Source organism: Anarrhichthys ocellatus, unplaced genomic scaffold (genome assembly GCF_004355925.1).
Source record: "Anarrhichthys ocellatus isolate YVR2014 unplaced genomic scaffold, GSC_Weel_1.0 scaffold5, whole genome shotgun sequence".
Taxonomy (NCBI): Eukaryota; Metazoa; Chordata; class Actinopteri; order Perciformes; family Anarhichadidae; genus Anarrhichthys; species Anarrhichthys ocellatus.
Genome location: NW_022280035.1, coordinates 1,392,163 through 1,407,646, shown reverse-complemented (window position 1 = coordinate 1,407,646; position 15,484 = coordinate 1,392,163). Strand labels below are relative to the sequence as shown.

At 46.0% G+C, this 15,484-nt stretch overlaps 1 protein-coding gene across 2 annotated transcripts; it reads left to right on the top strand.

The window, feature by feature from the left end:
- Window positions 1-10: 10 nt before the first annotated feature.
- On the top strand, window positions 11-15,484 carry dcaf1 (ddb1 and cul4 associated factor 1). Of its 2 annotated transcripts, XM_031844784.1 has the most exons (25): window positions 11-212; window positions 930-1,050; window positions 1,133-1,209; window positions 1,306-1,379; window positions 1,495-1,608; window positions 2,137-2,274; window positions 2,465-3,055; window positions 3,669-3,770; window positions 3,863-4,021; window positions 5,091-5,270; window positions 5,384-5,593; window positions 5,774-5,943; window positions 6,043-6,167; window positions 6,449-6,684; window positions 7,321-8,396; window positions 8,491-8,689; window positions 8,892-8,974; window positions 10,010-10,094; window positions 10,205-10,438; window positions 11,520-11,613; window positions 12,025-12,129; window positions 12,344-12,417; window positions 12,509-12,604; window positions 12,697-12,934; window positions 14,078-14,133. In XM_031844784.1, exons 2-25 carry the CDS (start codon window positions 938-940, stop codon window positions 14,131-14,133), a joined length of 4,629 nt encoding a protein of 1,542 aa, XP_031700644.1. In that variant the 5' UTR covers window positions 11-212; window positions 930-937. The 2 variants fall into 2 exon arrangements, with proteins under 2 accessions (XP_031700644.1, XP_031700643.1); XM_031844783.1 differs by lacking the exon at window positions 11-212 and having other exon boundaries at window positions 938-1,050; window positions 14,078-15,484.

Here is a 15,484-nt window from a genome sequence, read left to right as displayed (position 1 = left end):
ACTGTCGCTTGTGAAATGACGTCGGGAACGTGTTCGCCATAATGATAATAAACTGGACACAAAGCTACAATAAAGCAAACTAAGCGTTGGCTGTGAAACGGTGATCGGTACGTAGATAGTTACATAGGAACCATCCGGTCTGGACCGGTATCGGTGGATACAAGTCTCGGCAAATTTGGTAAAACCGGAGAAGAACTGAGCGGAACAACGAGGTAAAGTTAGCATGCTAGCTAAGTAGCCAGGTTCACCTGTGATGCTGCTAGCTAGCTACTCTTTGCTAACACCTCAGTGCTAGGTGGTGGTTACGCGTACAGGCAGCTTCCGTTGGTTCAAGTATGATTTTAATTGGACAGAATAAACTGGACGTGTCTGTACAGCTCAGGCTTATTGCGGACTATAGCACAGGAAGTCAAAAGTGACCACTTTTAAGAGTGTCGCTAGCGAGCTGTGTGTGTGTGTTAGCTTCCTTGTTTAGCCACAGTGTAGCTAGCCAAACATCGCAACAGGCAGACCGTTACAGTGATTAATGTCTGCAAGTAACTGAAGGGGAAAACATGCTGGTGGTGTTGAGTGTTGGAGCTGTATCTCCCAATCAAAGCAGAAATTATGCGAGAATATTTTATTCTTATATGCTAACTTGAAAAGTAATGTTTTTGACAGTTGCAGTCCTTGGAAAGCGGCTGCACACAGACACACGAGTTGTTCTTAACTCATTGTTCTCCTGATTATTAGCGACATATATCATCTGACTGCAATCACGCTTTCCCTGTATTTGTGTCTCAGGGGTGTTTATGTTGACTTTTTTAAGATTATAAATAAATGCAAAACAGCAGCGCTCTTTGTTTTGACCCCATGGAGTATCAGATGAGTCTGGACTGGATGTGTTATTAATGGAATCAAATGATATTAAGTGCATGCCACCCTGACAGGCTGCGCCATGGCGTCGGCTTCTGCCAGTGTGGACTCCAAGGCAGAGCTGACTGCTCTACTGGAACAGTGGGAGAGGGAGCAGCAAGGCGGCACTCAGGAGCTGGTCAGCATCCTCACGAAGTAAGTAGCTGTGCCTCTGTGCTCATTTACAGACGGGTGTGTTTTGGTGGGTAAAGGTGGTAAATGTGCTGAAACTTTACAGAATCTCTGAGCTGGTTGAGAAAGAGACAGAGGAGTACCACAAAGCGGACCCTGACCCCTTTGATGACCGACACCCTGGTATGAAAATAAAACAAAACAACACATCATGTGAAGATTAATGGAGATTTGATTAACGTGTATGTGCGTTTTTGATATTTCTCTCTTGGCCACTAGGGAGAGCTGACCCCGAATGCGTGTTAGGACACCTGCTCAAGATCCTGTTCAAGAATGATGACTTCATGAACACGGTACGAATGGATAGAGTACAATGGAGACAAAACATTTAATGCAAAAGAAGGGGGGGGATTTATATTCTCGTGTCTGAGTCAGACGGTGATTGGTTTTCTTTTCTTCCCTCTGTAGTTGGTGAATAGCTATGTGATGACCAGCAGAGAATTCTCCCTTAATGCAGCAGCCTGTCGCCTGCTTCAGAACATCATGCCTGGTTTGGAGACGGCCGTGGTCTTTCAGGAGAAGGTGGGTCATTTCTGAGTTCATGATGAGATAACAGTGTTTAGCTTTTTCTCTGTTCAAACAACGCGTGTCGTTTATTTGAGCTGTAACGTTCTTGTAGTCTTCTACCTGCACATCCAACATGTTGTGTTCAGAGGTTAGAGGTACATCAGGTAATACATGTGTACACACCTTCTACTGGGGACAGTTTGTATTGGTGTGTAGCGTGCACACATAAAGTAAACCGTCCCACAGCAAGAGGTATTCATTTTTTTGTTTGTGGAGTCTCAGTCCAGCCTGCAGGGTGGTTACTCTTTGACTGTCGCTCTGTGAGGACAGAGGTAAACTTTCCCCTGATTCTTTTTTTTTAAGTTACAAAATCTTTCAAAGGTTCATTTTGAAAAGTTAACAAAACCTACAATATCAATACTTTTTATTTAAAGCTACATCTAAACAATGGAAGCGATCAGAAAATAAGAACAACATACAGAATGTCTTCATGTTCTCGTTTCTCTACGTATTTCACCGTTCTCCCGTGTTCCTTCTCCTCAGGAGGGCATAGTTGAAAGGCTGTTTAAGTGGGCTCAGGAGGCCGAGCAGCCCCTCAGAATCTACGCCACAGGCTTGTTGGCCGGCGCTATGGAGAACCAGGATATCGCAGCCAACTACAGGGAGGAGAACTCTGTTTTGGTCAGTGTGGAATTCTGCTCTCACGTTTTACTTTTAACGAATGATGTGAAAGTACACAGTGACAGACGAGGCATTACAACAAGAGCTGTGTTATCCCACAATGCATCAGAGCAGTTTGCTCATCGTCACCAGGTGATGTGAAGGAGCGTTGTTCCGTCAACTTGTTTTTTTTCGTGCCTCACTCTGACAGGTTCCTTTGATGCTGCACCGGATGCGTGAGCTTCAGGATAAGGACGCGGAGAATAAAAGGGACATCAAACGCCCCAGCCCCAGGAAGACGTTGAGCGAGCCGCTGCTGCCTTTGGACGAGGAGACCGTCGACGGAGGCTTCGAGGAGAAGCCCTTCACACCGGGGAGAAACGGAGCGGAGGGGGCGGGGCCGGAGGAGGACGGCGGAATTCCCTTCTCGACCATCGAGCCCGAAAACGAGCTTTCGTTCCGACTCAACTCCCCCCATAAGACCAGCAGCCACGCCAACTCGGCCGTTAAGACCATGATGAAGCCCATGTCCGCCCCGGGGTCGCTGATACACCAAGGCGTGTCGGACGGCAGCAGCTACCTAAAAAGGAAGGCGGAGAGAGAGAGCGGCAGGACCCTGAAACAGAAGCTAAATTTCTCTCTGCCAGACCCAGACAGGAACTTCAGTGAGCTTTCCAACAGCAGCTGGTCTGAGACGAGCCCCTGGGTGATCGGCAACAATTACCACCTGTACCCTCTGACCCCGGAGATCGAACAGAGGCTCATCCTTCAGTATCTCACTCCTCTGGGAGAATATCAGGAGGTTTGTCCCTTCCCACCGGTCTACACAATGTACAGTAAAATGCTCTTCTGAAGCATGCAAATGTGCTTTTTTAAAATCACTTCATGCAAGTTATACATTTTCCTTGTCTTGTCACAGACTTACCAGTAGATGTCAGTCTTCCTTAACTTCTCACCACTCTGGCCCTTTGTTTGGAGGACTTGGGGACAGAGGATGATAAGCGGAGATAAAAAGTTAACAGTATACACCACATAGAAGTTATCTATCTGAAAGCTGGGAACATGGAGCTCAGCAGTGTGCGCCAAGTTGTTTTAGTCGTAAATCAAATGTATAAAATTCATTAAAATCATTTCTGACAGTGTAAAAGAGCATAGAACATTATGACGGAGGTATGTGATGGCCATCCCCATGCTCACTTATAAGTTGTTGCGTGACATGTTGGTACCAATCGATTCCTTAGATATTCTAGTTTGATACGACACCCTACTCAAGCTTTTTTGTCTTCACCTCGTGCATTTGTAGTCTGTACAGGAAGAAGCTAAAGACACCATTGGTTCCAGTGACCAGCCATTTACAGGGTTCACCAGTGAAAACATGATTTCAGTGTTCTTGATGCTCCTCCTCCTCCCTGCAGCTGCTGGCCGTGTTCATGCAGATGGGAGCTCGTGAGCTGCTCATGCATTACATGGACCTAAAGCAGACCAATGACGTGCAGCTCACCTTCGAGGCTCTGAAGGTAAACACCGTTCTCCCCCCCCCCCCCGGTGACCCTCCATGGGGCCGAAGCAGAAGGTCCACAGCTCTTCTGACTTCTCTCTCTTCTCGCAGTACCTGGCGTCTCTGCTGCTGCACAAGAAGTTCGCTGCAGAGTTCGTGGCTCACGGAGGAGTTCAGAAGCTGCTGGAAATCCCCCGGCCGTCCATGGCTGCTACCGGAGTGTCTCTGTGCCTGTACTACCTCGCCTATAACCAGGACGCCATGGAAAGGGTACAGAACAGACGCACAGCATGGGAACACACTATACTCTGTGCCGTACATGTCAAAGGAAAGCTTGGCAGTTATACTGCATTGTGAAATAAGATATTGTCTCGATTTAGATAATGATGATATTGTGATTTATCTCAAAAGTACCTAAAGGATGCTTTAAAATGTAATGATACAATTATGAACTGGTCTGTTGTATTTAAGTTAAATGAACACCAAGTTCCTCCACTTTATGGTCATCATTTTCTCTTTATACATCATTTTGCTCAAAAATATCTTGAGTGTAAATGTGTTGCATACAACAAAACTGCATCTCTGCACCAAACGTGAAGTTGAATGCGTGGAAGAAAAAACGTGTACAGTATAAATTGTTAATGTGGACACACCGGTGGAATAAGATCAAGTGATTACTTTAAAACAAATGAAACTGGATCTGAAGCTCTTTTTGTTGGGTTTGTATCCAGAGAAAGATTTATAGTGAAAGATCATTTATAGTCCTCAGCTTGCTCAACGCTAAAAAGATGAATTAGTTTAGAAAAATATTCACAGAGCAAGCACAACTCAACGGATAAGATGGATGTTATCAAGCTTTCACTTAGAAAAGATAACTTGCATATAAAAGGATAACGGCTTACATTTATGAACGTATATGCAGGCCCTTCTTTAATTATGTTCAGGATTTAGATTTAACCCACGATGAAGTGAATGACCTATTTCTGTGGACAGCGCAGTTTACCGAGCTTGTGGAATTAAAATTTTTCTTCTAAATAGTTGTTATATTTTGAATCTATTGCAATTATTATACTCCATTTTGCATAGACCGGCATTTCTAAAAACAGGCGGAGTCTTTATTTATTTTGAGTTAATGCAGCAACTCTATGTTTTTCATTGTGTTAAAAATAAATGAAAACAATGTTGCTATCCAAATAATGTAATTAAAATAACAATAATATAATTATATATTCATTCACAGTAATCGTGACATAGATATTGCGTTATTTGCTTCAAAATGATATTAGTTTATTATCAGTGTTGCACATCTGTATTCTTAAGTGTGTCCTCTCCTCTCCAGGTGTGCATGCTGCCTCACTCCATCCTGTCGGACGTGGTTGGTTACACGCTGTGGCTGCTGGAGTGCTCGCACGCGTCCGGCTGCTGCCACGCCACCATGTTCTTCTCCATCTCCTTCTCCTTCCGCGCCGTCCTGGAGCTCTTCGACCGGCAGGACGGGCTCCGACGCCTCGTCAACCTGGTAGGACGGACCGGCAGTGCGCTGCATGCGATCCGCACTGTAGCCGCGTAAACGTGTAACGGATGCTGATGGTGTGGGTGTACTAGTGTATGACGTGAACTGACTGTTTCCAGATCAGCACTCTGGAGATCCTGAACCCGGAGGACCAGGGAGCGCTGCTGAGCGATGACGAGATTTTCTCCAGCAGGCAGACCGCCAAGCACACCTGCATGGCCCTGCGCAGGTACTTTGAGGCCCACCTGGCCATCAAGGTGGAGCAGGTGAAGCAATCCCTCCAGCGCACAGAGGGGGGCGCCCCCATTCACTCCCAACCATACTACAAGGCAAGACAACGATCGGTGGGATTTTTGCCCCAAAATAGTAAAAATTATATGACAATTCAAAAATAACGAGTCTCATCTCACTGTAACTAATCCGTGATCCCAAATTTTGGAATGGCAGCGTGAATTAAATGCACATCCGTCTGAACTCCCGCCCTAATCATTTGTGTGCTCGTCCTGCAGGCGGTCAGCTATAGCCGCGAGCAGGTGGTGGAAATGATGGAGTTTCTGATCGAGTACGGTCCGCTCAGACTCTACTGGGAACCAGCGGAGTTCTTTCACAAGCTGTCATGTGTCCAGCTCCTCCTGCAGCTCATTTCCATCGCCTGTGACTGGAGGACCTACTATGGCAGGTATGGACCAGGAAGTAACTCTCATTTCCTTTATTCCATGATGTGTTATGTGAGAGTATAATGATTTGATAATGTATTATAATGTTTCTTGCCCTGTAGGAGCGATACAGTGCGTTATGCTCTCGACATCCTGAGCATCCTCACAGTTGTTCCAAAGACCCAGCTGTTGTTGTCGGAGGCCGTCGCTGTGCTTGATGAGGGAGGATCCTCTGTTTCCACTGTTGGTAGGGGTCGTGATGCTACTTACGTGTTTTATATTCTACATGAAACGACAACATATACGACCAATAGTCGCTAACACGTTCAAGCAGCATGGCATTTACAGAATGTTAGGTCAGCCGCCAATATAATAAATCCTATTCACTCTACACAGAATGTAATATCATGCAGTGGCTTTGTATTTTGTATTTTCATTCATTTCATAAACCCTGTGCCCAGCTGGTGCAACTCCCAAGTATTATTTTTGTGGTTTTTTCTCTAATTGTCTGTTTTTATGTTCCCTCAGGAATGAGTATAGTCCTGGCAGTAGCAGAGGGAGAGGTATTTGTAAATGATGCCGACATTCAGAAGTCGGCTCTGCAGGTCGTCATCAACTGCGTCTGTGCTCCGGACAAACGCATGTCCAGCATTGGCAAGTTCATCGCAGGCACCCCCCGTCGCCGCCTGCCTCAGCAGACCAAAGCCAGCGAGAGTGTGCTCACTAAGATGTGGAACGTGGTGCAGTCCAACAACGGCATCAAGGTACCGTTGAACGGTTCCAGGCTCTCAAGCCTTTGTGGTTGTTACGCCTCTGCGCCGGGGACGGCCGTAGCCGGAGGCGTTATGTTTTCGGGTTGTCCGTCCGGTCCGTCCTCGTTCATCATGAACACCTTGATGGGGTTTCCTTTAGATTTGGCACAAACGTCCACTTGGACTCAAGGATGAACTGATTCAAATTTGGAGGTCAAAGGTCAGCGTGACCTCACAAAAAGGTGACAAATACAAGTTTTTCATTCTCGACCTCTGGTTCGGAACAGTGAAGCCAAAGCTGAAGTGTGTTAAAGCTGCATTCTCTCTAGTGTCCACCAGGGGGCGACTCCTCTGGTTGTATAGAAGTCTATGAGAAAATGACTCTACTTCTCTCTTGATTTATTACCTCAGTAAACATTGTAAACATGAGTTTATGGTCTCAATCTCTAGTTTCAAGTCTTCTTCAATACAGCACGATGTTCATTTAGTACATTATGGTTCATTTAGAGTCAAACAGACCATAAAGCAGGGGATGCTTTAGGGCGGGGCTGCTGTGATTCAGAGTATTTGTCCAGCTCGTATCATGACTGCGACTTCCTCTTTGTTTTGTCAACTATCGTTTCTTAACTTCCCGTGTCTGTCCCGAAGGTGCTGCTGTCCCTGCTGACGGTGAAGATGCCCATTACCGATGCAGATCAGATCCGAGCTCTGGCCTGTAAGGCTCTGGTGGGTCTGTCTCGCTCCACCTCCGTCAGACAGATCATCAGCAAGCTGCCTTTGTTCAGCAGCGGACACATCCAGCAGCTCATGAAGGAGCCCGTGCTCCAGGACAAACGCAGCGAACACGTCAAGTTCTGCAAGTTCGCGGCCGAGCTGATAGAGAGGATCTCCGGGAAGCCGCTGCTGATCGGTACGGACGTGTCTCTGGCGTGGCTGCAGAGGGCCAGCGTGGTCGCCAAGTCCAGGATCTCCTTCCCTGAGAAAGAGCTGCTGCTGCTTATTAGGAACCACCTCGTGGCCAAAGGCCTTCACGACACAGCCACGACTCTCACAAAGGAGGCAGACCTCCCGATGGCGTGTCTGTCTCACCCGCCACATGCGGCTTCTGCTTTCCCCCCCGTCGCTCCTCCCCCACCCGGCTCCCCTGTCGCCACGTTACCCCGCACGCCACGTCTGGCCAACGGTGTCGGGTTGAGACTCGTAAGCCATCCCGCTCACTCGTCCACCCCGGGGTCCAGCAATCCACAAACACGTCCCTCCACGTCACAGCCCACCGTGTCCTCCTCCGCTGTGTTCCCCTCCACGTCCATCACGCCGTGCACCAACGGCTCCCCGCTCATCGGACGGATCGTTTTCTCGCGGGAACGGCAAGCCGCGTGCGCCACGGTGAGCTGCAAGAAACCCCGGGTGCTGAGACAGAAGTCTGACCACGGCGCCTTCAGCCAGAGTCCGGCCATGAAGAAGCAGTTCGACCGGCACCTGCCGTCCCCGCCTGCGTTAGACAGCATCATCACAGAGTACCTGAGGGAGCAGCATGCGCGCTGTAAAAACCCCGTGGCAACGTGCCCGCCCTTCTCCCTCTTCACCCCCCATCAGTGCCCCGAGCCCAAACAGAGACGCCAAGCACCCATCAACTTTACATCCCGTCACACTCGGAGGGTTATATATCCTAAATACGGAGGGGTGGACGGAGGCTGCTTCGACAGACATCTCATCTTCAGCAGGTGGGTCGCTTTGTTTCCTTCCTTGAGCACAACGTGGGGTTTCTCCTCCAATCCTCCGCAAATGTTTCTCCACATTTATTTCTCCTCTCCTCAGGTTCCGTCCCATCTCCGTGTTCCGGGAGGCAGAAGAGGACGAGAGCGGGTTCATGTGTTGTGCCTTCTCAGCTCGCGAGCGGTTCCTGATGCTCGGGACGTGCACGGGGCAGCTCAAACTCTACAATGTGTTTACAGGCCAGGAGGAAGCCAGCTACAGCTGTCACAGTTCAGCCATCACTCACCTGGAGCCCTCGCGGGTTCGTAGAGAAACAGTTTTATGCTTCGTCTTGCTGTTGTTGATGTGTGTATTCTTACTTTTCCTCCATATATAAGATATTTAAAGTCCCTCTCTGCTCGAAAATGTGTTTTGCAATATTTGCAGGTTCTCAAATTATATTCATAAGTCTATTTATAACATGTATGGAGGAGATGTTTAACCATCACATTTTGTGTTTTTAGGATGGCTCTCTGCTCTTAACGTCGGCCTCTTGGAGTTACCCGCTGTCTGCTCTGTGGGGCATGAAATCAGTCTTCATCATGAAGTAAGTGATGTTGATACGAGAGACTAAAGACAGATTTGTTATTTTTACCAGCTGCACACAAAGTCTGAGATATTGAAACATTTGCAGTGTTGCAAGACGGCATGTACGACATGAATACAGTTTGACCATAGACTGTGGATCAACCGCTCCAGTGTGTGTGTGTGTATATATATATATATATATATATATATATATATATATATATAGTCAGTGTATTACCTACAGTTATCCCAGTGTGGGATAAGATAATCCTTTATTAGTCCCGCAATGGGAAACGGAAGCACTGTACTGCTGTGGACGGGGACGTCATCAAAATATATTTCAGCCACTTTTAAAAAGGCCCATCCAAAAAAAAAGATCAATATCAGGTTGTATAAAATATACATCAAGTGTGTGCAGTATTTATAATATTTTTGTTTACTTTGCCACGAGACAGCCGTTTCCGTCGGGGGAACTAAATCGGTTTTATCTATCTGCTCTCGCCAGAGCCACCAGACTCCATTGACAAAAAAAAAAATCATTTTATTTCCCAGAACGTGGCTGAGTTGCTGGTCGACAGCCGTCTCCGTCGGTTAGTTTGTTTAGGTCATTGTGGGACTTTGGTGAATCAAACCAAAGTCACACAATGACACAAACAAACAAATAAAGACGGCGGTAGACCAGCAACTCGCATGTTCTTAAAGTTAGAATTAGTTTCTTTCAAAAGAGTGTGGTGGCTCTGATGAGAGCATAGATAACAGCTTCTGTCTGAAACATAGACTGTACAGCTCTCTCACGGCAGAGTTACCCGATGTTCTGTACATTTCGGTGACGTCCCTCCTACCTAAGAGGGAGCTGCAGAAAAGAGATGACATGCTGTTTAATTATGCACGCTAACAGCCCGAGGGCTGCAGTCTTCAGTTCATGGAACTCAAGCAGTTGGCATCGTTCATCCTTCCAGTATAACCAAGGCATTACTGGCATTTATGACGACTCAGCGTTTGTACTCACACTGGCTCCGTGTTTTTGATGAAATGTTGAAATGTTGCTCTTCAGGCATTCTTTTCTGGGCGACCATTACGTGGAGTTCAGTAAGCTCTCACAAGATCGTGTCATTGGGACGAAGGAACACATAGCGCGGGTACGTCTGTCAGCATTCTGTTTCCAAACATGATATGAAAAGATAAATACAGAAGAAACCACATTACCCATCAGTGGTGAAGGCTTACGTTCTGCTCTTCTCTTTGCCAGATTTATGACATCCAGACGGGTCAGGTAACTCTGAAGTTAAACAACCCGGACCTGGCCAACAACTACAAGAGGAACTGTGCCACCTTCAACCCGACAGATGACCTGGTGCTGAACGACGGGGTGCTGTGGGACGTGCGCACGGCTCAGGCCATCCACAAGTTTGACAAGTTCAACATGAACATCAGCGGCGTGTTCCATCCCAACGGCCTGGAGGTCATCGTCAACACGGAAATTGTATCCTTGAGGCTTCAATGCATGGGTTGATAAGAATGCAGTAGAGTAGACTAACTAAGCCTTCCAATACTCATACTACATACTATTTAGTACGTCCCAGTGTCAAATGCAGTACGCCAACAATACCCGGATGTCCGGTTGCATTTTTAAGCATTCTGGCTTCTCTGACCCACAATCCTCTGCACAACGAATATATGAGCAATGGAGTCAAATGTGCAGTGTAATGACGATGTAGTATGTCCCAATTGAATGCATACTACATTAAATAGTATACATACTTTGTAAGGGCAGCTGCAGTACGTAGTAAAAGTACAAAGAAAAGGTATGTGGTGGTTGGAAAGCAGCTTAATGCATCACAAAATGCCATAATCACGGTGAGGTGTCCTGCACTACTTATAGTCTTGGAATTATACAAATAATTTGTCTTTAGACACTTTAGAAACAGGAGCTCTTAAATATCTTCATTTGAGTAAATATTTTTGCAGCAGAAATCAAATTGTTTAAACTTTACAGGATATTCAGCCTTCAACAAAGCTTAAGAGTCTACAGCCAATCCAGTGGGCGACTGTGTGGCTGGACTGAGGCGCGACGCTCTCTGAGCTCAATGCTAACGTCAGCATGCTAAGTCCCCTCACAATGACAATGCTAACACTCTGATGTGTTAGCAAGTGTAATGTGTACCATGTCCATCATCTTAGTTTAGCATTAAAGGATCATCAGATTTATTACAATCCATCCTGAAGGGGACATCACAAATAGACCTACATCTAATCTTTGCAACTAATTACTCAAATTAAAAGTGGTTGCATTAGTGCAGTTACAGACAGCTCGTTTAACATTAGACTTTAGTAATGAATATACAGCACAACGTTAAAACATAAGATCGTATCAGTGTTTAAAGTTGTAGTCGCTCTAATGATGGGATGAGCTTTAATTTCACTGCCAAACATTAAATATTTATTGCACTGAAAATTGATTTCATAACCCAGTGGATGGTTTTAATTGCTGTGTAATTAAATCCGAAGCAGATTGAGTTGATACATACGAAAAGCGGTGTCATGGTCCTTAGTCAGAGGTTCAGTGGGATCTGCGGACCTTCCACCTCCTCCACACGGTCCCCGCTCTGGACCAGTGCCGAATAGTCTTCAACAACAACGGCACCGTCATCTATGGAGGTACGTACAGAAGCCGCTGCACGATGGGTAATCCACAGCGCTTGGCGTCAAGCCTGCAACTCGCTCCACAGTCGGCGCGAGTGTGTGAAAGGTGTGTTTTTAGCTAAAGGCGGGTAATTATGAAGCAAAGTGAGCATGTGTGTGTTTGTAGGCAGGTGTGAACGGAGCCTGTAGAGGTGTGTGTGTGTGTGTGTGTGTGTGTGTGTGTGTGTGTGTGTGTGTGTGTGTGTGTGTGCGCGCTCTTGATACCACCGTCACTCAGAGCCATATGGGCAGAAGGCTCAGCGTTGGACTTGCAGCAGAGAGAACCAGCTGGTTCACGCTCAATACGACGACCACGGAGCCCCGACCTCACCGGTTTGTTTTTTTATTCACTCTCTCACTCGTACTGTGGCTCTTTGGCTTCTGCAGCGATGTTGCAGGCCGACGATGAAGACGACATGATGGAGATGCAGATAAAAAGTCCGTTTGGTTCGTCGTTCAGGACCTTCAATGCCACGGACTACAAACCAATCGGTAGGTGTCCCTCACCTCCCTTTCATTGAGTTCAATTAAAAAGATTAAATAATGAAGTCATTTATCAAGTCCTCCATGATGATGGAGGGGTTTTTACTTGGAATGTGTATATGCGGTAGTTGGTAATCCTGATTGATTGCTTTAATATTTTGTTTTTTATTGCAATATTTTCAGAGAATGTACTTCCTCCACATGTTCTTTGCTCTCTTCTCAGCCACTATTGATGTCAAGAGGAATATATTTGATCTTTGCACTGATACCAAAGACTGCTACCTTGCTGTGATTGAGGTAAATTCTCTTAACGATGTTGCTTTAGGTGTCAGTGACTTTTTGTCTTTTTTTACAATGAAATGTCTTTTTCGTCCTGCGTGTCCCGTAGAACCAAGACTCTGTGAACACTGACACGGTGTGCAGGCTGTACGAAGTCGGCCGGCAGAGACTTGCAGAGGAAGAGGAGGAGGACGAGGAGGATCAGGTTCCAACTTTGTTCTTTTCAGGTTAAAATATCGTACCGACTCTGAGGTTGCTGTGATTCTGTAACTCACCATTTTCTTTCTTTGTCGTCAGGAGGATGACGATCAGGAGGAAGACGACGACGACGAGGACTCGGACGATGACATCGACACGGATCCTCTCATCGCCGAGCTGGAGAACGGCGACGATGAAGAGGAGGATGATGGGAATGACGAATTCTCTCCCTCCGACGAAGAGGTGTCACGCCTGCTCGAAGACGGTGTTGACGTCGGGGACGACGACGACGAGGACGACTCCGATAATGACGACGTTGATCTGGATGGAGACAACGGTGAGTAGAGCTCGAAGTGAGCAACGCTGTCTGCAGGTTCTTATTCACCTCACCACTGCATTGTGGGATTTGTAGTTTTACTTCCATTTTATTCTTTCTTTGCTCCGTGTCTGCAGCTTTATCATCCTTTATTTGCCAAAACTACTTTTAAAAAGGCTGAAAAGTTGTTGTTTAGAATTTTATAATAATAAGTTAAATGAAGAACCACCAGTTTTAGCGATGGCTAACCAGATAGCTAACATGTCAGTAGTTTTATTTTTTATTTTTTTTTATCCTGATAGTCTGGGGATGTGTTCTTTGTACGTGGTTAACTCAGTTTGCTTGATTTTACTGTTTATGATTTGACACAAGTCTAGATTGTTATTCAGATCTTGTCAGAGCAACAAGCCCCTTTAGCACAAACCTGCTAAAGTTTAGGTAACCGAACGCTGAATAAGACATTATTAGGAAACCAAAACTGCTACAGTTAACTTTCATGAAGTGAAAACACACTATGAAAGGGTTAAAGACCTGTCAATCACTGTGTAGCCCCGCCCTAAAGCATCCCCTGCTTTATGGTCTGTTTGACTCTAAATGGACCATAATGTACTAAATGAACATCATGCTGTATTGAAGAAGACTTGAAACTAGAGATTGAGACCATAAACTCATGTTTACAATGTTTACTGAGGTAATAAATCAAGAGAGAAGTAGAGTCATTTTCTCATAGACTTCTATACAACCAGAGGAGTCGCCCCCTGCTGGACACTAGAGAGAATGCAGCTTTAAGGCGCTTCAGCGTTGGCTTCACTTTTTGGAACCAGGAGCTAAATATACAAATAAACACCTTTGACTGCTGCAGAGTTGGGAATGAATGAATGCCGACTGTGACCTTTTCCACTAAAGACAAAAGCAAGATGTCATTGTGTTCGTTCTACAGTGGGAAAGGTGGATTAAGTGATGCAACGAGGCCGATGTTTGGTCCAGTTCTGTGTTTTCATGCTTGTCTGGTCACCGCGAGGAAACGTCGTCTCTCCCAGCAGAATGTGAAAACTGCTGTCTTGGTTTATTCCAGAGAATGACAGGAGATGTAGTGCCCCCCCCCCCCCCATGTCTCTGTATCCCCATGTTTCTAAAATCCGTATTTGTCTGTCGCACCAACAGACAGCACCGACAACTCTGACCTCGAGGACGACATCATCTTATCCCTGAACGAGTGAGGAGCCACCGGCGTCCAGGACCCGAGGATCCGGACGACATGTCGAGACCTCTTCCTCGCAGACGTTTGAGCTGCAGAGCGGGAGGCGAGAGGAGCCGATAGCATCAGCAGATGAGGTGGGAGATAACGTGGAGCGCTGCCAGTTTGAAACAGTAGGTGTCTGCACTCTGAGTGACAAGACCGAGGGAGAACAATCCCATAGAGATTTGCACACAAATTGACTTACTGGTGGGCCAGAAAATGATTGTAAACGCTATAGTTTTATATGTATAAAAAAAAAGAAGTGTGGTTGATGAGGAGAGAAAATGTGCGGTGAGGAAAAGTTTTATATTTTATCACATTTACGGCTTTTTTAAGCGAGCCTCTTCATTTGGTATTGATTCACTCACTTTGTAAGCCTCTGTTTGGTCACAGATTAGTGTTTGTTGGAGGAAAAGCTCACTGCAGCGCTGTGTGGTCTGCGTTTGTGTGGCAAAGGATACGACGACGCGATCTCTCTCTCTCTCTCTCTCTCTCTCTCTCTCTCTCGCTCTCTCGCTCCGTGTTTTTGCCAGGACGCCCGGAATGATCACCAAAAAGTAATAAAGCTTTTGAATCAGGCAGCTAACCTAATGCACAAACACGTCGCCGATGGCATCAAAGCCACCTTCAGGTTTTACTCTTAAAACCGCTGACCAAAAAACACCACACACACACACACACACACACACACACACACACACACAGCAGTGCCATTCGTGAACGTCGCCTCCTGATTTGATTTATGTAAGGAGAGAAATGAAATTGGCTTGCTGCTCTTGTGTTGCTGAAGAAAGCGTAAATAACGTGGACACTGTAACAAACAACTATTGACACACCTGCTCACTGCCGGCACATGACGGACACGTGTGTGATTCTACCGGGCTTCACTGAGCCGATGGGAGGATTTGGCCTTAGCTGAAGATGACGGTGCTTTGTGCTGTCGGTCCATCATACAGGGAACATCTGACTTTATCTCGTGTTAGAAAACTGATGAAATCGATCTTGCTAAACCTTGAAAGAGATCTCACATCGAAATAGAAGACGTTGGTCAAATTTAGCAGAGTATTTTCATTTCAAACTTGACTTTCCTCCGAGTAGAGTGACAGGAGGCTTCAAACTCCCAACATTGTGAAAAACAAATGCCTTCCACTTGCACACTTTTTTTGAAAACGTTTGGATTGTTCCCATGTGTTCTTTTTGCCTTGTTTCTGTTCATGTTACCGGTTTCCTTTTTCCATGAGAAGACCTGGATGTTGAGATTCCTTGAGACCGTTTATGTACAGCTTGTATGTATCTAAAGTATTTTTACTATAAATAAAGATGGAAAATAA